At 45.8% G+C, this 26,533-nt stretch overlaps 1 protein-coding gene across 1 annotated transcript in view; it reads left to right on the top strand.

The window, feature by feature from the left end:
* LOC126101499 (popeye domain-containing protein 3-like) overlaps positions 1-26,533 on the top strand; it is a 244,083-nt gene that overhangs the window by 127,686 nt on the left and 89,864 nt on the right. The window contains exon 4 of the mRNA XM_049912144.1: positions 24,010-24,141. Within this exon, the coding sequence (XP_049768101.1) occupies positions 24,010-24,141 (132 nt within the window). The remainder of the gene's footprint in view (positions 1-24,009; positions 24,142-26,533) is intronic.

Below are 26,533 nucleotides of genomic sequence, written 5' to 3'. Positions count from 1 at the left end.
TGCATCTACCATCAACAAAAGGGGTTTCTGGGGATCGAATGGCGTAAGGCAAGTATTTGAAAGCAACGCCGATTTCAATTGGCGAAAGGCGCGTTCGCATTCCGTCGACCAGACGAACGGAACACCTTTACGGCGTAAGCGATGAAGCGGAGCTGAAATGGAAGAGGCATTGCGCAGAAAGCGATGATAATAATTAATTTTTCCCAACACACTCTGTAGCTGCTTCACATTTTGCGGCGAAGGCAAGTCCTGTATGGCACGGAGGTGCTCTGGACTCGGATGTATGCCTTGAGCATTGATTACATGTCCCAGATATGGCAAGTCACGAGCAAAAAACACACATTTGTCCTTCCTCAAACGAAGACCATTCTGTCGCAAGACCTGAAATAATGTCCGGAGATTTTGTAAATGTTCCGCTTCTGTCTTTCCGGAGATCACTATATCGTCCAGATAGTTTGCTGCAGTAGGGACCGACGCACAAATAGTTTGTAAATATTGCTGAAACAATGCAGGGGCGGATGCACACCCGAATGGCAGTCTTTTGAATCTGTACAATCCAAGATGCGTGTTAACCACCAATACGCGCTGGGATTCTTCGTCCACCGGTATTTGCAAGTACGCATCTGCTAGGTCCAACTTTGAAAAATATTTTCCCGGGCACAGTTTGTCAAAAAGATCTTCCGGGCGGGGCAAAGGAAAAGTAGCAGTCACTAGTTGTGGATTCACTGTTGCTTTGAAGTCCACGCAAAGTCTCAATTTGCCGGAAGGTTTTTGCAAAATCACTAAGGGTGAGGCCCAGAGAGAAGCCTGCACACGTTCAATGACACCTTGCGATTCTAAATCTTTTAATGTTCTTGCGACCTCATCACGCAATGCGTGGGGAACATTGCGCGCTCTGAAATATTTCGGTTGCGCGTTGACTTTGAGTTCCAAATGTGCTTCATAGTTCTTAGCGCAACCAAGGCCCGGTGCAAAAATGTCTGCAAATTCCTCACATAGACTAGAAACACTGGCTGAAGGCACAGTCTGGTTCACTGAGAGAACCTGATTCACAATAGACAAGTTAAACAAATGAAATAAATCTAAACCAAACAAGTTCACTGCAGCAGAAGAACGAAGAACGTAAAACGACACAAGTTTTGTTTGTCCCTTGTATGTTGCAAGAAGGCTGCACTGTCCTAACACAGGGATATGCTGTCCTGAATAACTAGTGAGCTGAACTTTTGCGGCACGCAACGGCGGTGCGCCCAGTTGTTTGTACGTAGCGTGATTGAGCAATGAAACTGCAGCTCCGGTATCGAGCTGGAACGGTATCACTTGTCCGGCAAAGTCCAAATCTACAAAGAGTTTATTGTCCTGCTGACGACAAGAGCGACTGTTTTGTGCAAGGTGAACAGACACTGGTACAGAATCACTTGCGACGTGACGGGATTGCCGTCGACGTCGACGCACACTTTTTGTGGGACGAACACAGTCACTGTTAGAAAGAGTAACACTGGGCGGAGTGGCATTAACTACGTGAATGTCCATGGGCGAAGGTTCCCGAGCCTGAGTGTCCGTGGTTCGATTCCGGCGCGAAGCAAAGGGCCTGGAACGGTTGTGATTGTCTGATCTGAGCTTTTTCTGGCAAACACTTTGAACATGTCCTTTCTTGTGACAGTAAAAGCAAATAGCTTGGCGTGACGGGCAATTTTCACGCGAATGTCTAGTAGCACACCGCGGGCATGATTTCACTGCATTTGCGGGCTGGCGAGGCACACCTGGTTTAGAGCGCGGCGTCAGCTGCGTCGAAGTGCGCGAGGGCCGGTTACCGGGCCGCGCAGCGCGTCCAGCGGGCCGGTTAATGTTACACACTGCTGGCGAAGCTTCAAAAGATTCCTGAGCACAGTCAAGTGTGTCTTGCCTATCCAATATGTCTATCACTTGTTGAAGGGAGGGATTAACGAGTTTCAAAATCTGTTCCCTTATGCGAACATCAGAAACGTTCTGTGCTATTGCATCACGCACCATTGTATCTGAATAAGGAAGGCCACAGTCACACTGAAATTCACAATCCCTAGTAAGGCCTTGCAAAGTTGCAACCCACTCCCTATTAGTTTGACCGGCCGTACGTTTCGTACGAAAGAACGTATACCGTTTTGCAACCACATTAACTGTTTCTTTGAAATAGGCATCTAAAGCCGACACAATTTCTTCGTAGGACAGAGTTGCTACGTCGCGTCGGGGAAACAATTTCACTATCACACGATACGTTCGCACGCCGACACAAGACAATAAGTGAGGCTGCCGCTCGTTACCTTGAATTCTGTAGGCGGCGAGATGGAATCCAAACTGTCGGGACCACTCCGGCCATGCTTCCTGCGCCGCGTCAAAATTGCGAAACGGCGGTGCAACTGCATGTTGTGGCTGCGGGAGCGGCGAAGCTGCGGCGGCCGCATCGTTTTGCAGCGCACGTTGACCCTGGACGAGCTGTCCCAGGGCATCCAATAACGCCTGCGTCTGCTGATTCTGCAAGCGATAAAATTCGGACAGTACATCTGGAGATTGTGGCGAAGCCATGACAAGTAAATGTAAGCAATTAGAAAGAACAAAACCCTTTTTTAACTCGTCGCCAATGTTATGTGTCGACAGAAGTGCCGACACAGTGTTATTATGAAGGGGCCGAATAGGGCACGCGTCAACTCACGCCGTCCTGCGTTAAGTCTGAAACAGGATAACTGTTGAATGGTAGCAAGAAAAGTACGTAGTTGCTTTATACTTAACTTTTATTCTCTGATGAATACAGCGTTCTTCTTGAGACATTTATACTATAACTCTCAAAGTAGGTAAGGCTAATGGCGCCTTGCTAGGTCGTAGTCATGTGCTTAGCTGAAGGCTATTCTAACTGTCTCTCGGCAAATGAGAGGAAGGCCTCGTACGTCTAGTCGCTAGCAATGTCGTCCGTACAACTGGGGCGAGTGCTAGTCCGTCTTTCTAGACCTGCCATGTGGTGGCGCTAGGTCTGCAAGTACTGACAGTGGCGACACGCGGGTCCGACACGTACTAATGGACCGCGGCCGATTTAAGCTACCACCTAGCAAGTGTGGTGTCTGGCGGTGACACCACAGCCTCTCTTGTAAAGTCCGCCACTAGAGTCTGTTGCGCATTTCGGCGAGACTCTCAAACATAATGAAAATGGTTCAAATGGCTCTAAGCACTATGGGACTTACCATTTTAGGTCATCAGTCCCCTAGACTTAGAACTACTTAAACCTAACTAACCTAAGGACACCACACACATCCATGCCCGAGGCAGGATTCGAACCTGCGACAGCAGCAGCAGCGAGGTTTCGTGCTGAAGTGCCTAGAACCGCTCGGCCACAGCGGCCGGCCTCTCAAACATAGCAAGTGCTCCAGTGACCACACGCGCCGCTCATAGTTGGATCTTCTCTAACACTTCTGTTAATGTAGTCCGATAGAGGCTCCAGACAGTTGAGCAATATTAATTTTAATTTTAATAACTAACAGCCTCAGTTGCACCGTTTACCTAGAATTTACCTAGGTTTCAGTCGGGATAACCCAACCTTCTTCAGAATAACAGTAACTACCGTTTGTCCATAGTGGCTGTCGTCAAGCTAAAGCCGCGATGCGGCAGCCACGGGTGCTGTACTGGAACAGTCGCGGTCGCGAAGTGGGGCCGAGGCAGTTCCAGATAACTTTTATAGTCTGACCATAATTTATGGATTTGTAGGTTTAGCTTGACGATGTCCAATATGGACAAACGGTAGTAGCTGTTATTCTGAAGAAGGTTGCGTTATGCCGACTGAAACCTAGGTAAATTCTAGGTAAACGGTGCAACTGAGTCTGTTAATTATTAAAATTAAAATTAATCTTTACACAGTTGCTGACAGGGCCGCGAAATGTTTGAGGTATTTAATTTGAGCAATACTCAATTCCTTAGCCAAGAAGACGAATTAAATATTCCAGAAATCGAATCTAGAATAACTGCCAACATGAATATGGGAATCCTCGGTGTACCTAACCAGCTTAAATCACTTAATAAAGGTCAACATTGTATACCAGTGAGGTTACTTTCACAGTATGCTGATACTTAGCAATCATACATTACCGCTCCCTCGTCGAGTGATCCGTACCTAAAGCCTGGGGAGCTGCATAAGGCACACCAATACCCTAAAAAGGAAAAGGTGTAATCCTCTGAATTACAGACCAATATCGCTAACCTCGATCTGCAGTAGGATTTTGGAACATAAGCTGTGTTCAAACATTATGAATTATCTCGAAGAAAACGATTTATTGTCAAATAGTCAGCAGGGATTCAGAAAATACCACTCTTGTGAAACTCAACTAGTTCTTTATTCAAGAGTGCTATCGACAGCGTATGTCAAATTGATGGTATATTTTTAAATTTCCAAAAGGCTTTCAGTACGTCTTGGATCACCGACTTCTCCGTTGTGAGACATTACACTCGTAGAAACACTCTGTATCCAAATCTGGTCAGGCTTGCGACGGATGCTCCAAATAAATTTCGTGGTACTTGACTTCACGATGTAAATATTATTGGCACGGCCATGTATAAAGCAGTTGTTGAGTCTGGGTGTTCCAAAGAAAGATGACGTGGATAATAAGAGCAGACAATCTCATTGAATAAAAGTTGTTAATGTACTTAAAAGATTCAAGTTGCCAAGTTCGTCATAAAATGACGTGTATTGCTCATTATGCAAATGGACTGACGTTTGATAGGAAGTCTACATTGCAGATGAGACGAAATAAAATAACCCAGTAAGCATTTGTGCATTTGATCCAAGTGTAGCTCACCTGCAGCTAACCAATAGCTTCAAATGAAAAAGTACTTCCCAACAGATACTTTCAGCCACTAAACAAAATTGCTTTATATTACCAGTGCCTTTCGTATCAGTCTTTTTTATCTGCTTATTTCGTGTGGATTAACTTTTCGTATGAGTTTTTGGCCCGAAATGGCTACAAAATACTTCCTTACTTCTCCCATCTATCCTCTAAGTAGTTACCTTCGATCTCCAAAAGATGTCACGCTACGCAAGTTTTGTTATCCCACATCGGTCTAATGCGGAGAGCAGATGTTGGTAACCGACAAATCAAGTTGGATAGCATGACAGAAATATACGCTACTTGTAGAAGGAAAAGAAGAAAGTAACAGAGCTTCCCGTTCGAAAAGGAATCTCTAAATACTTGTGGCGTGTCGTCTGAGGGCTCAGGAAGTGGACACAGTCCTTGCAGTGAAGATGATGGCTCTATGACGATCTCAGAATCACATGCTTTACCTACGTATTCGATGCTACAGTAACTATTTGTATTCACAAATTGAAAATTGTGCACAGGCGTGCAAAACGTAAGGACGAAAGTAACTTTCGCAGGATGTCTCGCTGCCAAGCAACACAGCTCGAAGAAACTTGGAACTACACTCCTGGAAATTGAAATAAGAACACCGTGAATTCATTGTCCCAGGAAGAGAAAACTTTATTGACACATTCCTGGGGTCAGATACATCACATGATCACACTGACAGAACCACAGGCACATAGACACAGGCAACAGAGCATGCACAATGTCGGCACTAGTACAGTGTATATCCACCTTTCGCAGCAATGCAGGCTGCTATTCTCCCATGGAGACGATCGTAGAGATGCTGGATGTAGTCCTGTGGAACGGCTTGCCATGCCATTTCCACCTGGCGCCTCAGTTGGACCAGCGTTCGTGCTGGACGTGCAGACCGCGTGAGACGACGCTTCATCCAGTCCCAAACATGCTCAATGGGGGACAGGTCCAGAGATCTTGCTGGCCAGGGTAGTTGACTTACACCTTCTAGAGCACGTTGGGTGGCACGGGATACATGCGGACGTGCATTGTCCTGTTGGAACAGCAAGTTCCCTTGCCGGTCTAGGAATGGTAGAACGATGGGTTCGATGACGGTTTGGATGTACCGTGCACTATTCAGCGTCCCCTCGACGATCACCAGTGGTGTACGGCCAGTGTAGGAGATCGCTCCCCACACCATGATGCCGAGTGTTGGCCCTGTGTGCCTCGGTCGTATGCAGTCCTGATTGTGGCGCTCACCTGCACGGCGCCAAACACGCATGCGACCATCATTGGCACCAAGGCAGAAGCGACTCTCATCGCTGAAGACGACACGTCTCCATTCGTCCCTCCATTCACGCCTGTCGCGACACCACTGGAGGCGGGCTGCACGATGTTGGGGCGTGAGAGGAAGACGGCCTAACGGTGTGCGGGACCGTAGCCCAGCTTCATGGAGACGGTTGCGAATGGTCCTCGCCGATACCCCAGGAGCAACAGTGTCCCTAATTTGCTGGGAAGTGGCGGTGCGGTCCCCTACGGCACTGCGTAGGATCCTACGGTCTTGGCGTGCATCCGTGCGTCGCTGCGGTCCGGTCCCAGGTCGACGGGCACGTGCACCTTCCGCCGACCACTGGCGACAACATCGATGTACTGTGGAGACCTCACGCCCCACGTGTTGAGCAATTCGGCGGTACGTCCACCCGGCCTCCCGCATGCCCACTATACGCCCTCGCTGTCCGTCAACTGCACATACGGTTCACGTCCACGCTGTCGCGGCATGCTACCAGTGTTAAAGACTGCGATGGAGCTCCGTATGCCACGGCAAACTGGCTGACACTGACGGCGGCGGTGCACAAATGCTGCGCAGCTAGCGCCATTCGACGGCCAACACCGCGGTTCCTGGTGTGTCCGCTGTGCCGTGCGTGTGATCATTGCTTGTACAGCCCTCTCGCAGTGTCCGGAGCAAGTATGGTGGGTCTGACACACCGGTGTCAATGTGTTCTTTTTTCCATTTCCAGGAGTGTAGAACAGCTGACACACTTACTCAAAGACAATATCTACACTGAAGTCAGTAAATTTGTGATGGGCCTTTGGATCTTAAGAGGTGAGACTCTGGAACGTGCTCCCATGCTGGCAACGAGGCTGGCAAGGAATTACGTGGCAGGGCTCCCCACTCCTCTACCGGCGTGGCTCACGACTGACGGGTGGGCGTTGGTGCGTGAGGACGTGATCAAACACGAGATTGCTGTGCATGTGTTATTCTGGTTACGATGGAAAGCATGTCCAAAAGGATCGGACACTACGACGGCTACAGCAGTTATGAAATAAATAAATTCGCAGTTGCGAATAAGGACGACCGTTAGCTGTAGACGACTGTAGACGAATCAATGTCCAAACGAACTTTGCATCGTAATCAGAATAACACAGGCACTGCAATATCGTATTTACCTGCCGATAACGAGCAAGCGGCTTTCAAGTACAACGTCTGACCTGTAGGGGAATATACGAGGGTCACTCCAAAAGAAATGCACACTACTTTTTTTTAAATCCATCTTTTATTCTACATGTTTGAAAGTTTTACAGTGTGTAGATACATACTTTAGGAACAATATTTTCATTTTTACACATAATTTTCACCCCCCTCAACTGCCTTACGCCATCTTGGAACAAGCGCCTGTATACCCGCACGGTAAAATTCTGGATCAACCTGTTGGAGCCACTGTTTGGCAGCGTGCACAAGGGAGTCATCATCTTCAAACCTTGTTCCACGAAGAGAGTCTTTCAGTTTCCTAAAGAGATGATAGTCACATGGAGCCAGGTCAGGACTGTAAGGCGGGTGTTTCAGTGTTGTCCATCCAAGTTTTGTGATCGCTTCCATGGTTTTTTGACCGACATGTGGCCGTACATTGTCGTGCAGTACAAAACATCCTGATTTTGCCGATGTGGTCGAACACGACTCAGTCGAGCTTGAAGTTTCATCAGTTTTGTCACATATGGATCAGAATTTATGGTGGTTTCACTTGGCACGATGTCCACAAGCGAGAGTCCTTCGGAATCGAAAAACACCGTAGCCATAACTTTTCCAGCAGAAGGTGTGGTTTTGATTTTTTTTTATTTGGTGAATTTGCACGGTGCCACTCCATTGATTGCCTCTTCGTGTCTGGTGAAAAATGACGGAAGCATGTTTCATCACTTGTCACAATTCTTCCAAGAAATTCATCTCCACCATTCTCGTACTGTTCCAAAAGTTCGCTGCATACCGTTTTTCTTGTTTCTTTGTGAGCCACTGTCAACATCTTGGGAACCCATCTGGCTCGAACCTTTTTTAACGCCAACACTTCCATTATTCTGCAAACACTTCCTTCCCCTATCCCAACGTAGTGTGACAATTCGTTCACTGTGATGCGTCTGTCAGCAGTCACCAATTCGTTAACTCTCTGCACATTGTCTGAAGTGCGTGCAGTACGAGGCCTGCCGCTGCGAGGACAATCCTCAATATTGCCGTGCCCGCTTTCATCACGTAACCTGCTTGCCCACCGACTAACTGTACTGCGATCGACAGCAGCATCTCCATACACCTATTTCAACCTCTTGTGGATGTTTCCCACCGTCTCGTTTTCGCAGCACAGGACTTCTATGACAGCACGTTGCTTCTGACGAACGTCAAGTGTAGCAGCCATCTTGAAGGCACGCTGTGGACGGCGCCACTCACGGGAACAGGTTGAACTAAGTTTGAAAACAAGCGGGAAGGATGTATCTACGCACTGTGAAACTTTCACACATGCAGAATGAAAACTGTATTTTTACAAAAGTAGTGTGCATTTCTTTCGGAGTGACCCTTGTACGTAATGGATGTACGACTATAGGTCGTAACTGCATGGCTGACGACATATGGAAGTTTGGGTCTGGCCGTGAGTCGTGCACGGATAGCCAGAAGGTAAGGCGACCGCTCGCGATAAACGAGAAATCCCGGTTCGCGTCGCGGTCCGTACAAATTTTCACTGTCGTCATTATATTGTACATCTGATGGTTGTCCTTGTTCGCAATTGCGAATTCATTTAATGTGATGATATACGTCGCTGCAACACATCCCACACGTGCTCGATGGAACGTAAGTCGGTGGAATGCGCAGGCCAATCCATTCGCCGTATACCCTCTCGTTCCAAGAGTTCCACCACCTACGCAGTTCACTGCGGCCACGCATTGTCGTCCATAAAAATGAACTCTACATCTACATCTACATTTATACTCCGCAAGCCACCCAACGGTGTGTGGCGGAGGGCACTTTACGTGCCATTGTCATTACCTCCCTTTCCTGTTCCAGTAGCGTATGGTTCGCGGGAAGAACGACTGTCTGAAAGCCTCCGTGCGCGCTCTAATCTCTCTAATTTTACATTCGTGATCTCCTCGGGAGGTATAAGTAGGGGGAAGCAATATATTCGATACCTCATCCAGAAACGCACCCTCTCGAAACCTGGCGAGCAAGCTACACCGCGATGCAGAGCGCCTCTCTTGCAGAGTCTGCCACTTGAGTTTGTTAAGCATCTCCGTAACGCTATCACGGTTACCAAATAACCCTGTGACGAAACGCGCCGCTCTTCTTTGGATCTTCTCTATCCCCTCCGTCAACCCGATCTGGTACGGATCCCACACTGATGCGCAATACTCAAGTATAGGTCGAACGAGTGTTTTTTAAGCCACCTCTTTTGTTGATGGACTACATTTTCTAAGGACTCTCCCAATGAATCTCAACCTGGTACCCGCCTTACCAACAATTAATTTTATATGATCATTCCACTTCAGATCGTTCCGCACGCATACTCCCAGACATTTTACAGAAGTAACTGCTACCATGTTTGTTCTGCTATCATATAATCATACAATAAAGGATCCTTCTTTCTATGTATTCGCAATACATTACATTTGTCTATGTTAAGGGTCAGTTGCCACTCCCTGCACCAAGTGCCTATCCGCTGCAAATCTTCCTGCATTTCGCTACAATTTTCTAATGCTGCAACTTCTCTGTATATTACAGCATCATCCGCGAAAAGCCGCATGGAACTTCCGACTCTATCTACTAGGTCATTTATATATATTGTGAAAAGCAGTGGTCCCATAACACTCCCCTGTGGCACGCCAGAAGTTACTTTAACGTCTGTAGACGTCTCTCCATTGATAACAAGATGCTGTGTTCTGTTTGCTAAAAACTCTTCAATCCAGCCACACAGCTGGTCTGATATTCCGTAGGCTCTTACATTGTTTATCAGGCGACAGTGCGGAACTGTATCGAACGCCTTCCGGAAGTCAAGGAAAATAGCATCTACCTGGGAGCCTGTATCTAATATTTTCTGGGTCTCATGAACAAATAAAGCGAGTTGGGTCTCACAGGATCGCTGTTTCCGGAATCCATGTTGAATCCTACATAGTAGATTCTGGGTTCCCAAAAACGACATGATACTCGAGCAAAAAACATGTTCTAAAGTGCGGAATGCGCTCCTGAAAACACCCACACGGAAGTGTCACCGTAACACTGACCGCTGAGTGTGCAGTGGTCAAAGACCTGGGGGTCGGTAAACCCAAGCGGCATTGTGGATCCCAACGAGACAATCGATAATGTTGCTGGCCGCGTTGCCTGTTCTCATCTGTCGCCGCGAGACGGTACGTCCGGCTTTCTAGAATTTTTCTCACCATAAAATTCTGTAGCTGAAGAATTAACATCTTCAAAATAGCTTTAATATATTACAAAACACTTAAATTTATACGCAGCAGACTTTTGTCAGGGCAGCCGGAGCCTGGAAATCTCACTCTGAGAAGATAGGATCACTTTACTTGTAAGTTCTTTTTTTATAGGCGGGACTTGTTTCGCAGCATTTTAGCAATGAAATCATGTTCCGATCGAGAAAAAGGAATGGGATGACCCAGGTTTCATTGGCAGCAATTTTCCGCTAGTTTGCGGACCTCAGACGTAAAATAACATAGAGGCTCACGGTATCAAGGGAGCGTTCTATGTCATGTTATGTCTGACGTCCGCTACCTAGCTAAAGGTTTATGACGATGGGCCGTGGGTAATCCCTGTGGTGTCACCGCCAGACACCACACTTGCTAGGTGGTAGCCTTTAAATCGGCGGCGGTCCGTTAGTATACGGCAGACCCGCGTGTCGCAACTATCAGTGATTGCAGACCGAGCGCCGCCACACGGCAGGTCCAGTCTAGAGAGACTCTCTAGCACTCGCCCCAGTTGTACAGCCGACTTTGCTAGCGTTGGTTCACTGTCTACATATGCTCTCATTTGCAGAGACGACAGTTTACCATAGCCTTCAGCTACGTCATTTGCTACGACCTAGCAAGGCGCCATATTCAGTTACTATAATTACTATTTTCAAGAATGTATTCTGAACAGATAATATTGTGAATCATGTACCGTCAAGAGCGACCTTCATCATTAATGGATTAAAGTTAAGTATCAAACTAATTACGTCCGCTTTCTGAATTCTCATTCCTTGTCATGTTCCAGACCTCACGTCAGTATAGTTCTTCCCTCCTCACGCCAGCCTGCGTGAGCTAAAACGCGTGCATTTCGGCCTCCACTCGTAACGCGGTGTTGGCTCTTCTGCTAACACAAAAATCCCGTTCTCTTTTCTCGATCGGAACACCTAAATTCTGCGACATTGGTCATGCCCGTAAATAAAGAGTTATAGCTAAAGCGATCTTATCTTTATACAACATAAATCTGTGAAACTAAAAATATTTACATGTGCTGCACAAAAGACAACCTCAAGTCTGACAAGAACAAAAACGTTAGGAAATTCCGGAAGCTGCTTATTTGCATTCCTCATTGTTATTCTAATACTGGTCACTAGATTGAAACACGGAAACATTATGTGTCGCTAGGTACGCTATCGTCAAGGTTCAACATCTTCGCATACAATATCGTAACATTTTCAGTATTGTACCTCACCCTTTGCGAGTTCCACTAGTATAAAAGAGCGTCGATGATGAACACATTGACTAAAAGTCTGCCTAGCACAGATACAACTCAACTCGCATACACGTAGATGAATTCCGATTCGCAGGACTATCTTCAAGGTAATTTAGCGGGGCTGCCTACCTTCTCTCCCTCCAATTTTGATTTTCCTCGCTTATTTTTAACGTTGCGGCACTACTGAAGAAATAGGAGCAGTGTTTGCAAGACAGGATGTTGTGGCTTCGGACGATGGGAGGGATGGGCGTGCTACGTTCCTGTGGCCCAGGCAAAGCACGCCCATACGAGTGGCAGTCTCAGACAAAATGGATGACTGCAGACATGCGAGTGCAGGTAGGTGGTGTGCCCGGGTGGCATCGCCACGGGGTGCGAGTGTTGGGGGTGGACGTCCTCACTCCTTCACGGCGAGATATTCAGGGACCAGCTGGCTGATCGTCCTCCGCACACTGGTGGGGAAAGTTACACTATTGGCCATTAAAATTGCTACACCAAGAAGAAATGCAGATGATAAACGGGTATTCATTGGACAAATATATTATACTACAACTGACATTCATTACATTTTCACGCAATTTGGGTGCATAGATCCTGAGAAATCAGTACCCAGAACGACCACCTCTGGCCGTAATAACGGCCTTGATACGCCTTGGCATTATGTCAAACAGAGCTAGGATGGCGTGCACAGGTACAGCTGCTCATGCAGCTTCAACACGATACCACAGTTCAACAAGAGTAGTGACTGGCGTATTGTGACGAGCCAGTTGCTCGGCCACCATTGACAAGACGTTTTCAGTTGGTGAGAGATCTGGAGAATGTCCTGGCCAGGGCATCAGTAGAACATTTTCTGTATCCAGAAAGGCCCGTAAAGGACCTGCAACATGCGGTCGTATATTATCCTGCTGAAATGTAGGATTTCGCAGGGATCGAATGAAGGGCAGAGTTACGGGTCGTAACACATCTGAAATGTCACGTCCAGTGTTCGAAGTGCCGTCAGTGCGAACAAGAGGAGGCCGAGACGTGTACCCAGTGGCTCCCCATACCATCACGCCGGGTGATATGCCAGTATGGCGATGACAAATACACGCTTCCAATGTCCGTTCACCGAGATGTCGCCAAACACTAATGCGACAGTCATGATGCTGTAAACAGGACCTGGATTCATCCGAAAAAATGACGTTTTGCCATTCGTGCAACCAGGTTCGTCGTTGAGTACACCATCGCAGGCGCTCCTGTCTGTGATGCAGCGTCAAGGGTAGCCGCACCCATGGTCTCCGAGCTGGTAGTCCATGCTGCTGCCAACGTCGTCTAACTGTTCGTGCAGATGGTTGTTGCCTTGCAAACGTCCCCATCTGTTGACTCAGGGATCGAGACGTGGCTGCACGATTCTTTACAGCCATGCGGATAAGATGACTGTCATCTCGACTGCTAGTGATACGAGGCCGTTGGGATCCAGTACGGCGTTCCGTGTTACCCTCCTGAACGCACCGAGTCCATATTCTGCTAAGTCATTGGATCTTGACCAACGCGAGCAGCAATGTCGCGATACGATAAACCGAAATCGCGATAGGCTACAATCCGACTTTTATCAAAGTCCGAATCGTGATGGTACGCATTTCTCCTCCTTAAACGAGGCATCAAAACAACGTTTCACAAGGTAACTCCGGTCAACTGCTGTTTGTGTATGAGAAATCGGTTGGAAACTTTCCTCATGTCAGCACGTTGTAGGTGTCGCCACCGGCGCCACCCTTGTGTGAATGCTCTGAAAAGCTAATGATTTGAATATCTCAGCATCCTCTTCCTGTCTGTTAAATTTCGCGTCTGTAGCACGTCATCTTCGTGGTGTAGCAATTTTAATGGCCAGTAGTGTAGTACTGCGAGGGGTCCAAGTAACCGCTAGTAACTGACGTTAACAGCCAGTTACAATAATGAACTCTTTTTTTTCCTGATCCTCAAATTTCACTTGTTTCACAATACTTACAGGATAGGCTTTAATTTTATGTGTTTTAATACACGATGACATCATGTACAGGATACACCAATCTGCTGCTGTGACCTCCTTGCCGACTTGCGAGTACGTCTCCTAACGCCCACGCGAATTCTGTCTGTAGTTCCAAGGGTACTTAGGGGTACTTACTGTCGGTCGGCTACTCTTCTGCACACTCTGGTCGGGTCCTAAAGCCCCCCCCCCCCTCCTACATCTTGCATAGATCTCGAGTAGCGCTGGTCGTGGGAAGTTTCCTACCAGGATACTTTACTTGAAACATTTCTCCACATTCCTCGATGAAGCCTACCTTTATGTAACGGTCCACAATATCAATTCGCTTTTCTAATGCGACTTGCCTTATTTTTGTACTAGTTCAACAATACGAGCTTATCACAACAACTGGGGCACGAACACACGGCGGCACTCAACTTTTCGACAGAATGCAGTGTAGCCGTCTTTCGAGACAGCGTGGCTGCTTCACAAGCAGTTCGACTACAGATGGTTATCCGGTATGTGATGCGTACCGGTTTTATGTGGGCCACCCTATACCTGCAGCATTTTACACAGTTAATCTCTCGCGTAGTCCCTGCCGGCCACAACCTTTTATTGGAAAGAAAACTCGTAATCTGTACACACCTTGTAACTAATGCTTGTGTTCAAATAACGGTAACAGCAACCCCATTGCAATACCTGAAAGAATTCTGTGTGTGGATTTTGGGCCCGTGATTTTGGCTCGTGCCATAGATTTTTTGTGAAACTTTCAGGTGAAATCGTAACAAGTGTTTCTTGTTAATTTGTAAGTTTATTACGATTATCCTTAATACAAGGATATTCAGAAAGTAGGGGCAGATTTCAAACATTGCTTCGAAACTACGAAAGACAAACACAATTCCAACATTTCTGGAAAGAGAAAAGTTTAAATTTCTATCCGTTCGATGTGAACATCATGTGTTACTCGACATACACTCCTGGAAATTGAAATAAGAACACAGTGAATTCATTGTCCCAGGAAGGGGAAACTTTATTGACACATTCCTGGGGTCAGATACATCACATGATCACACTGACAGAACCACAGGCACATAGACACAGGCAACAGAGCATGCACAATGTCGGCACTAGTACAGTGTATATCCACCTTTCGCAGCAATGCAGGCTGCTATTCTCCCATGGAGACGATTGTAGAGATGCTGGATGTAGTCCTGTGGAACGGCTTGCCATGCCATTTCCACCTGGCGCCTCAGTTGGACCAGCGTTCGTGCTGGACGTGCAGACCGCGTGAGACGACGCTTCATCCAGTCCCAAACATGCTCAATGGGGGACAGATCCGGAGATCTTGCTGGCCAGGGTAGTTGACTTACACCTTCTAGAGCACGTTGGGTGGCACGGGATACATGCGGACGTGCATTGTCCTGTTGGAACAGCAAGTTCCCTTGCCGGTCTAGGAATGGTAGAACGATGGGTTCGATGACGGTTTGGATGTACCGTGCACTATTCAGTGTCCCCTCGACGATCACCAGTGGTGTACGGCCAGTGTAGGAGATCGCTCCCCACACCATGATGCCGGGTGTTGGCCCTGTGTGCCTCGGTCGTATGCAGTCCTGATTGTGGCGCTCACCTGCACGGCGCCAAACACGCATACGACCATCATTGGCACCAAGGCAGAAGCGACTCTCATCGCTGAAGACGACACGTCTCCATTCGTCCCTCCATTCACGGCTGTCGCGACACCACTGGAGGCGGGCTGCACGATGTTGGGGCGTGAGCGGAAGACGGCCTAACGGTGTGCGGGACCGTAGCCCAGCTTCATGGAGACGGTTGCGAATGGTCCTCGCCGATACCCCAGGAGCAACAGTGTCCCTAATTTGCTGGGAAGTGGCGGTGCGGTCCCCTACGGCACTGCGTAGGATCCTACGGTCTTGGCGTGCATCCGTGTGTCGCTGCGGTGCGGTCCCAGGTCGACGGGCACGTGCACCTTCCGCCGACCACTGGCGACAACATCGATGTACTGTGGAGACCTCACGCCCCACGTGTTGAGCAATTCGGCGGTACGTCCACCCGGCCTCCCGCATGCCCACTATACGCCCTCGCTCAAAGTCCGTCAACTGCACATACGGTTCACGTTCACGCTGTCGCGGGATGCTACCAGTGTTAAAGACTGCGATGGAGCTCCGTATGCCACGGCAAACTGGCTGACACTGACGGCGGCGGTGCACAAATGCTGCGCAGCTAGCGCCATTCGACGGCCAACACCGCGGTTCCTGGTGTGTCCGCTGTGCCGTGCGTGTGATCATTGCTTGTACAGCCCTCTCGCAGTGTCCGGAGCAAGTATGGTGGGTCTGACACACCAGTGTCAATGTGTTCTTTTTTCCATTTCCAGGAGTGTATATCAAACCGGCGGTCATTTCATGCCACACGCGAAGCAGCTAGTCTCCCGTTGTCGAATTCACAGCCTCAACAATGCGATGTCGCACACTTTGAAGAGGGCCAGGCATTGGGGGGTACAAGCGCGGTCTTTTACACAACCCCACAGATAAAAGTCACGAGGTCTGAGATCTGGAGATACCGGAGGCCACCGGCGGTAAGTTCATCTCCTGCTCCTCCTCTTCCAATCCGACGTCCTGGAATAGTGTCACTTAGGTAACGTCGGAGCGCTTAGAGAAATGAGGCGGGATACAATCTTGTATGAACATCAAGTCATCTGAATCATCTTCAAGTTGAGTAAATAACCAGTTTTGAAGTATGTCTTCATAGGTTAGTCCTGTCATAGTTTTCTCCATGAAGAAGAAAGCGACAGCACCAATGCCGCCGTGATTGGAACTCGTACCCGGATTGTCCACATTTTAAACTGTTGTCTGGAATTATGGTGCTACCTTTTGTAACTGGGAAGATATAAACGTCTGAAATTTTTTCCTTCCTTTTTGTAGCTCTGTTCAGTGGTTACAGGGTACGTAGCAGTTTGGATTGTCGCTGGCCGTTATAAGCCCGGCGGGCCGGTCACGTTATCGCTCTGCGACATTTCTTCATTTCTTTGCGACGTTGCTGTAACTCCCGCATTCGCTCGGTAATTACCTTTTTGGGTTCTTGAATTTCTTTTGTGACGAGCTTTACTCTGACAACCGTTTAAAAAATTCCGTGCATATTTACGGCTCACATGACGCGACATCCTTAATTACATTGACGGAAAAAAATCGCAGCACCCAAATGTAATTACTATAGAATAACGAAAATTCTTGCGTTGACGTAATATACATAAATGATTAACATCTTCAAATTTTGTAGCTTGTTGTCCTCAGTTGCATGTAATATTACGGTATGTTCATAATTTTTACTTTTGGACCGTCTAACTGCAACTGAATGAAACACAATTTTCGTGATATTCGCGTCACCTTTATTCTTTGCAAGGCATCATCAGTGGCCTGGAATATGTACATATTTTTTCTATTTGATTTACGTATGTAATACTTTTTGCGTGTGTATGAAATCGTATTTGTTTTGGTACGATTTCTTTGTTGTGCGTGCTTGCTTCTGTGTGTGTGTGATCAGAAGGCAGGGGGAGAGAGAGAGAGAGAGAGAGAGATAGAGAGAGAGAGAGGAAGTTATGTTTTTGTTTTAATGTGACTGCATGTGCAAGTGGGATGATTTTTATCTTATCATTTCTTTTATTAAGTGTAGTAGGGTCTCTGTACTGATGTGTGTTTGCTCACTTATGAGTTGTTTGTCTTCAGCAGTAGCTTCCTGGATGTCGAAGTTTTTTTTGCATTGGTATAAGATATTTGTCATTGATGTTTATTCTGATTATTTTCATATCTTTTTCAATGTTTGTAGGATGGTGGTTACGGCATTTCAAGTGCTGTGCAAACACCTGATTGTTTTTTGTAATGTGCATTAAAATTCCTACATGTCATGCTTATCTATATTGAATCACAAGTTTCACATACAGTTATATGTATTCTTGATCCTCGGAATTTATCCCTCACATTCACATATACATTCCACACAAACAAATCACAGATATCCCAAAAATTACACTCGAAAGTTGGCAGTGACTTCTATCTTTGCCAATAACATATGGCAGCCGGTAACACAAACCAAAACATAGTATCAAAACAAATGTTTAGTTCCTAGTGCTGTGAAGTTTGGAAAACAAAAATTCAAATGGTAATTATAAGAAGAAGAATAATGGCAAAAATGGAACAAAAATACAACACGTAGAACATCATCCAAAGATTTAAAGATTAAAAACGGTCTTGATCGCAACTTTTATTTTTATTGGAGTGAGCGGTTTCGATTCTATTTAACAACCATCTTCAGCCTCTAGAACGGTGGGTGGACTGGTGGTGCAAGTTGTGCCGACCCTCGACGCTGGAATAACTGCTCAATGTTTTCAAAAATTTTATCATCCAAGGAACCTGTAAGTAGAATTTAGAAGAATAGTACATCGTAGAAAAACTAACCACTAGAATTGTTTATAACCTATATATACATGGTTCCAAAACGCAAACTAAATTGTACAAATATGTACATATTGCAGGCCACTGAGGGTGCACTGAAAAGAATAAAGGCAAAACACACACGGCACGAAAACTGTGTTTCAGTCAATTGTAGTTAGACCGTTTAAAATCGTCAACACACTGTAATAAGTGATTAATACTGCGAGATCACAGGTTAATATAAGTGCAAGATAAGCCACTGCGAATGTGAAGTGCTGATACATTAACAAGCCGTGTCACCGCCAGAATGTTGAGTGCAAGCAAACGTGGGTGCATGTGCCGGATGGTAGATTATGGGATGCAGTTCCATGTCTTTTGCACTTGGTCGGTCAACACATCAATGGTTAATGCTGTTTGTAGATGACGCTGGAGTTGCCGTCTGACGAGACCCCATATGTGCTCGACTGGGAGGAGATCTGGTGATAGAGCAGGCAAAGGCGTCATATTGACACTCTGTAGAGCAAATTGGGTTATAACAACGGTATGTGGAAGAGCGTTGTCGTGTTGGAAAACACATCCTGGAATGCTGTTCATGAATGACCGCACATCCGGTGGTATCACCTGACTGACGTGCAAATTTGCAGGCAGGGTGCGAGAGACAACCGCGACAGTGATTCTGACCTATACTTGGCCATCACTGGCACCGATTCGTAACCAGCTTTCGTCAGAAGACATAACACACCTCCATTCTTCCGTCCAGAGTGCTGTTGCTTGACACCAGTAAGTCGGAAATGGTGGTAGTTTGGGGTGAGTGGATTGCATGCTGCAGCGGCTCTGGGTCGGAGCTGGCCATGAAGTAACCGATTCGTAACAGTTCTTTGTGTCACTGTGATGCTAAGTGGTGCTCAAATTGGTGCTGCAGATGCAGTACGATGCGCCAGGGTCGTACACCGAATACGATGGTCTTCCCTCTCTACATTGCCACATGGCCATCCGAGTCCAGTCTTCTTGTGACCGTACATTCTCGTGACCACTGCTGCCAGCAATCACATAGAATGGCTACACTCCTACTACGTCTTTCTGCAGTATCGCGGAGGAAACATCCAGCTTATCGTAGTCTTATTACACGGCCTCTTTCAAACACAGTGAGGTATTGATAATGGTGTCTTACTTCGCCTTAAGGGCGTTCTTGACTAACATCAACTCACCACGTCCAATCTCAAAAGCAACTAACCCTTGTATACGAAAGAAACCTGATTTGCATCGTCATGGTGGAGGTACTAGCGCCGCTCTTATACGACTGACACGAAATTTAAATAGACATCGTCCTTTCATTTATGTCACACAATTCTTAGCGTCCCCTTTATGTGTGCTGAAGTCTTTTTCTCAAAATGCAAAAATTATTCCGGTATAGTAAGGTTCTTTTCAAAATGTGAGAAACTGTTCCGAAGTACAACATGGTCATGTACACAGGAACAAATATTCTATTCAGATTTAAAACAGTTGCAGTCGAGAAACTCTTGCCCATACTGTATTTTTTTTACTACAAACCAAAGTCAGTAAGTGAAATCAAACTAAGAAGAATTGTTCTCAAAAACCAGTTACAAGTTAACATTTTGGAACAGAAGCTATTGACAATTAATAAAAATTTTCATTTGCAAGGCAGGTGAAATCGTTAAGACATTGTAGAAACACAGTTCATTTGCAAATATCACGTATTCACTCGTAGAAAAGACCTTTAGTTACAAGGTACTAGATGGTGCACGAATGGCAAAATATGGTTTAACTATCCACAAGTTAAGTAACTAATTTTGAACAGAATTTTACTCACCATAAAGCCCTATAACTGTAGAAGTAGCAATTTCCTTCAGACAGTTTTTATGTATTGAATGGCACTTAAATATGTAAGCTCTTAATATTTACATACGCTGCACAAAACACAACCTCATGTCTCACAACGCAAAAAACAGTATAAAATGCCAGAAACTGCTTATGGCGGTCTGTATTGCGCCTTCCTTTATGTGATTCTAAAACCGCTTACCAGACTGAAGCACCAACCAGGAAACACCATGTTTTCCTATGTACACTATCCTCTAAATCCAACATTTTCTCCTCCTTTTTGAGAAATGAAATGATCGGCAACATGCCACAATTTACGTTCTACGTTTATAATAAAGAAGGAAGAAAGCGATCATAAGGTGTGGGAATAAGTTCAGGTCAGTCAGCGAATGTATTGAGAAATTGCTCAGTAACTGTAGCATCATTTCCAATTCATATTCAAACAAGTACGTTTCCTTTCTTTGTCGAGAGCTTCGTAATACTCTGTCACATTGCTCCCCCAACAGTGACCCACACATCCCTTCAAGACTTCACGATGTGAAGTGCTGCTCACTACAAGCAGCCTTGCCTTCCGTCCTGACAGGTAGGTGGGCGAACGAGGGACTTTCCGCTGTGGAAGTGGACAGTCGTGCTGCCGTGACCCGTGGCTAGCTGGTGGGGGTAGTCACCAGCCATCGCTTTCAGAGTTCGCTGCGGAGTTCCTACGCCCTTGTTTTCTATGTCGCTCAGTCGCTCATCGGAAGCGACATCTCATTCTAGCCCACGCAGGAGCACACACACACACACACACACACACACACACGTCACCAATGTTTGCATCTCAAATGCTGTTCTTTGTGTGGACAGTGGCTGTTTGGGCAAACGAAGGTTTGAAATCGGTAGTCATTCACAATGTAAGTTCTACGAAAAAATAAAAGAAAAGAAAGGTATCACGAAGAAATCATCCGAATGGGACGGAAATCGGTAGTTGTGATGTACATGTATAGACAAACGAATGATTACAATTTCAGAAAAATTGGATGATTTATCGAAGAGAAAGAGTTTCACAAACTGAGCGTTGAGTAAGTTACTAGCGTGTTGGTCCACCTCTGGCACTTATGAAAGCAGATCTTCGGCTTGGCATTCATTGATAGAGTTGTTGGATATCGTGCCAAATGCAGTCCAACTGGCGCGTTAGAACGACAAAATCGCGAGCTGGTTGGACGGTCCTGCCCATAATACTCCAAACCTTCTCAATTGGGGAGAGATCGGACGACTTTGCTCGCCAAGAAAGGATTTGGGAAGCACGAAAACAAGCAGCACAACCTCTCGCAGTGCGCGCGAGGGCGTTATCTTGCCAACCAGGGGTGGAGGAGCGCGTTACTGACTTGCTCAATTTGTCAAGTTCTTTCTCTTGACCAAATCATCCGATCTTTCAGAAATTGTAATCATTTGTTTGTCTGTACATGTACAAACCGATTTCCGTCCCATTCGAGGAATTCCATGGTGGTTCGTCGTACAGCTGCTACCTACTTGCCGGTGCCCGATTGACCCTGTACACAACTTGGGCCGTGGTCCATTGATCGTGACCGGGCCAAATATCTCACGAAATAAGCGTCAAAAGAAACAACTACAAAGAACGAAACTCATCTAGCTTGAAGGGGGAAACCAGATGGCGCTATGGTTGGCCCGCTAGATGGCTCTGCCATAGGTCAAATGGATATCAACTGCGTTTTATTAAATAGGAACCCCCATTTTCTATTACATATTCGTGTAGTACGTAAAGGAATATGAATGTTTTAGTTGGACAACTTTTTTCGCTTTGGGATAGATGGCGCTGTAATAGACACAAACATATGTCTCAATTTTAGACGAACAGTTGGTAACAGGTAGGGTTTTTAAATGAAAATACAGAACGTAGGTACGTTTGAACATTTTATTTCGGTTGTTCTAATGTGATACATGTACCTTTGTGAACTTATCATTTCTGAGAACACGTGCTGTTACAGCGTGATTACCTGTAAATACCACATTAATGCAACAAATGCTCAAAATGATGTGTAACAGCGAACAGTTCGCCTTCCTTAATGTTCGCACATGCATTGACAATGCGCTGACGCGTGTTGTCAGGCGTTGTCGCTGGATCACCATAGCAAATATACTTCAACTTTCCCCACAGAAAGAAATCCGGTGACGTCAGATCCGGTGAACGTGCGGGCCATGGTATGGTGTTTCGACGACTAATCCACCTGTCATGAAATATGCTATTCAATACCGCTTCAACCGCACGCGAGGTATGTGCCGGACATTCATCATGTTGGAAGTACATCGCCATTCTGTCATGCATTGAAACATCTTGTAGTGACATCGGTAGAACATTACGTAGGATATCAGCATACATTGCGCCATTTAGTTCGCCATCGATAAAATGGGCGCCAATTATCCTTCCTCCCATAATGCCGAACCATACATTAACCCGCCAAGGTCGCAGCCATAGTGGATTTTTCGTTGCCCAATAGTGCATATTATGCCGGTTTACGTTACCGCTGTTGGTGAATGACGCTTCGTCGCTAAATAGAAAGCGTGCAAAAAATCTGTCATCGTCCCGTAATTTCTCTTGTGCCCAGTGGCAGAACTGTACAGGACGTTCAAAGTCGTCGCCATGAAATTCCTGGTGCATAGAAATATGGTACGGGTGCAATCGATGTTGATATAGCATTCTCAACACCGACGTTTTTGAGATTCCCGATTCTCGCGCAATTTGTCTGCTACTGATGTGCGAATTAGTCGCGACAGGAGCTAAAACACCTACTTGGGCATCATCATTTGTTGCAGGTCGTGGTTGACGTTTCACATGCTGCTGAGCACTTCCTGTTTCCTTAAATAACGTAACTATCCGGCGAACGGTCCGGACACTTGGATGATGTCGTCCAGGATACCGAGCAGGATACATAGCACACGCCCGTTGGGCATTTTGATCACAATAGCCATTCATCAACACCATATCGACCTTTTCCGCAGTTGGTAAACGGTCCATTTTAACACTAATGTATCACGAAGCAAATACCGTCCGCACTGGCGGAATGTTACGTGATACCACGTACTTATACGTTTGTGACTATTACAGCACCATCTATCACAAAGCGAAAAAAGTGGTCCAACTAAAACATTCATATTTATTTACGTACTACACCAATATGTAATAAAAAATCGGGGTTCCTATTTAAAAAAACGCAGTTGATATCCGTTTGACCTATGGCAGCGCCATCTAGCGGGCCAACCATAGCGCCATCTGGTTTCCCCCTTCAAGCCAGACGAGTTTCGTTCTTTGCAGTTTTTTGTTTGACGCTTATTTCGTGAGATATTTGGCCCGGTCACTATCAATGGACCACCCTGTATATGCCACCTCTTCAAGATAAAATCCATAAAGAAAAAGTATCGCTCATAAATTTTTTAATTGGTATAAAAACAGTTTAATTTTGTGGCAGAAATGCAATTTACTTTTGTTGTATTTCCCAGTATATGCCAAGTAGCTTATGTGAATTTAACATCCATAAAAATAATAGTGTTTATCACAAGCCGATGTACAATATGATTTTGACTTGTGTCCCACCTCGCTAACAGCAGAGGGAAGTCGTGAATGTCGTCTTGGAAACTCAACTGCCATGATGTTGTATGACAGTATTGGTAGCCGAGGAGCAGCACAGTTTGACCCTGAGGGGAATTACGTAGAGGTCACCGTATCAGCACCAGATTCGAAGTGTACACATGTAAATTTTGCTTGCAGCTGCGAGTGCAGTGTGCAAAAAATGCACGGCAAGCGAGGACGAATAAATTGCTGTTATAGCCTACAAAGGCGGGGATGAGGACCTGATGCGAGTCCACAAGACCAGTGTAAAACTGTCTCGAGGCGCTCGTTACTCGAGCCACGTGCCCGAGTAGCTCGGCTGGTCGCTGTTGCAGGTGTCACGACTCCAGTTCAAGAAGATGGTGAGCGCCGAGTTCGCCCAGATCATGTCGCTGCACGCCGGCGAGGCGTACGCCATGCAGAACATCACGCGGACCGACCGCCTGGGACTGCTGCTCTCTGGAAAGGTGAGCCGTCGCCTGCACCACTTAGGACAAGACCTACCAGGCGTGCGTGTAGACTAGCTGGAGCTGCTGCTGTCCGGAAAGGTGAGGCGTATCTCAGCTCCTGAAGGAGGACTGCAGAACATCACGCATGTAGACCAACTGAAACCACTGCTGTGTGCCAAGGTAAGGCATCAGTTACGTCTCATCTTACGTCTGTAACTTACGCTGGAATGCAATTTGGGTGTAGGTCTATGCTGTCGCACAGAAAGGTGAGGCATCTGTTACCCCATTCCTCAGGTCCCCAACTCACGGTGTGGTGGTTGTTGTTTTCTTCAGTCCGAACACTGGCTTGAAGTAGGACTCCATTCTACTCTATTCTCTGCAAGCATCTTCATCTCCGAATAACTACTGCATCCTACATCCTCCTGAATTTCCCTACTGTATTTACCTCTTGGTCTCCCTCTACGATTTTTACCCCCACACTTCCCTCCACTATTAAGCTCTTGATCCCTTGATCTCTCAGTTTGTGTCCTATCAGTTCAGATGTGTCACAAATTTCTTTTCTCCCCAATTCTATTCACTTTCTCCTAATTAATTACAAGTTATAGACATCTAATCTTCAGAATTTTTCTTCTGTAACACCATGTTCCGACAGTTTATATTCTCTTCTTGTCCAAACTGCTTATCGCCCATGTTTCACTTTCAAACACGCCTACACTCTATACAATTACTTTCAGACTACTTGTTGTAATATTGTGTGTTGATAAATAAATTTTGTACGTTGAGTGCAACTGACAGGAACTCATTTTGGCACCTTTCCACAAAGTAATCGGTTCTTTCCTGCTAGCCCAGGCATTTCAATACTCTCTTCGGAATTCTGAAGGTATCACAGGTAAAATACAGGGAGCGAAAGGCTGCTCACAACTAATCCAAGGCCGGCCGGTGTGGCCGTGCGGTTCTAGGCGCTTCAGTCTGGAACCGCACGACCGCTACGGTCGCAGGTTCGAATCCTGCCTCGGGCATGGATGTGTGTGATGTCCTTAGGTTAGTTAGGTTTAAGTAGTTCTAAGTTCTAGGGGACTGATGACCACAGATGTTAAGTCCCATAGTGCTCAGAGCCATTTGAACCATTTTGAACTAATTCAAGTCCCTCAGCATCATCTTATTTAATTCGTCTACATGCCAGTATCCTTGATTTGCTTTGTTGATTTTCATCTTATCTCCTCTTTTCAACACTTACAAGTGCTTTTCTGTCTCTGACAGACCTACAATATTGTCAGCAAACCTCAAAGTTTTTATTTCTTCGCCCTGAACTTTATTTCCTACTCCAGACTTTTCTTTGCTCTCCCTTACTGCTTCATCAGTGAATAGATTGAATAACATCAGGGATAGGCCACAGCCATGTCTCACTCCATTCTCAACCACTGCTTCCCTTTCATTTCCCTCGACTCTTATGACTGCACTTTCCTTTCTGTAGTTGCGAATAGCCTTTCGCTCCCTGTATTTTACCTCTGATACCTTCAGAATGCCGAAGAGAGTATTGAAATGCCTGGGCTAGCAGGACAGAACGGATTAGTTTGTGGAAAGGGGCCAAAATGAGTTCCTGTCAGTTGCACGCAACACACAAACTTTATTTATCAACACACAATATTACAACAAGGATGCAAAACACTCAAAACTTTAATCGACCTCCTTTGATTAACTTTAGATCGGCTGAAGGCCACATTCAAAATCCAAAACACAAAGCTTAAGCAAATTGAAATACAAGGTTCTTCTGGGGGTTTCACCCAAGAATTTTTCTAAATGTTCAATCTAATTGGCTGAAGGCCTTAGCAATTTAATTTTAATGGAACTAGGCTGGTGGTCGCATATTAAGCAGTAAGAGGAGTTTCAATCAAAAGGCAGAAGGCCTTATCTTAAAACATTTCATGCAAATTGGCCTCAAGGCCCCATTCAAAAGCATAACAATCTTATACCTTAAGAGCAAGAGAAGAGGATTAATTTAAGAGATATTAAAACTCGGCTGAAGGCCACTCACCAACAAATAATTTAACGTCTTAGGCCCTAGAAGAAGAGTTTCAATTTTAAAGGGTAGAAGGCCGTATCTTAAAACATTTCATACAAAATAAAGAATAACAATCTCATGCCTTAAGGGCAAGACAAGGACATTAATTTAAGAGAAATTGATACTCGGCTGAAGGCCACATATTAATAATATATATTTAACGGCTTAAGGCCTAGAAACAGTTTCAATCGAAAAGGCAAAAGGCCTTGTCTTAAAATCTCTCCAGTAAAATTCGGCTGAAGGCCCCATATAAAAATATAACAATCTCATGCCTTACGGGCAAGATAAGAACATTAATTTAAGAGAAATTGATACTCGGCTGGAAGCCACACATCAACTAAATAACTA

The sequence above is a fragment of the Schistocerca cancellata genome, chromosome 9 (genome assembly GCF_023864275.1).
Source record: "Schistocerca cancellata isolate TAMUIC-IGC-003103 chromosome 9, iqSchCanc2.1, whole genome shotgun sequence".
NCBI lineage: Eukaryota > Metazoa > Arthropoda > Insecta > Orthoptera > Acrididae > Schistocerca > Schistocerca cancellata.
Note: the sequence above shows the minus strand (reverse complement) of the source record. Positions and strands in the feature narration are given on the sequence as shown.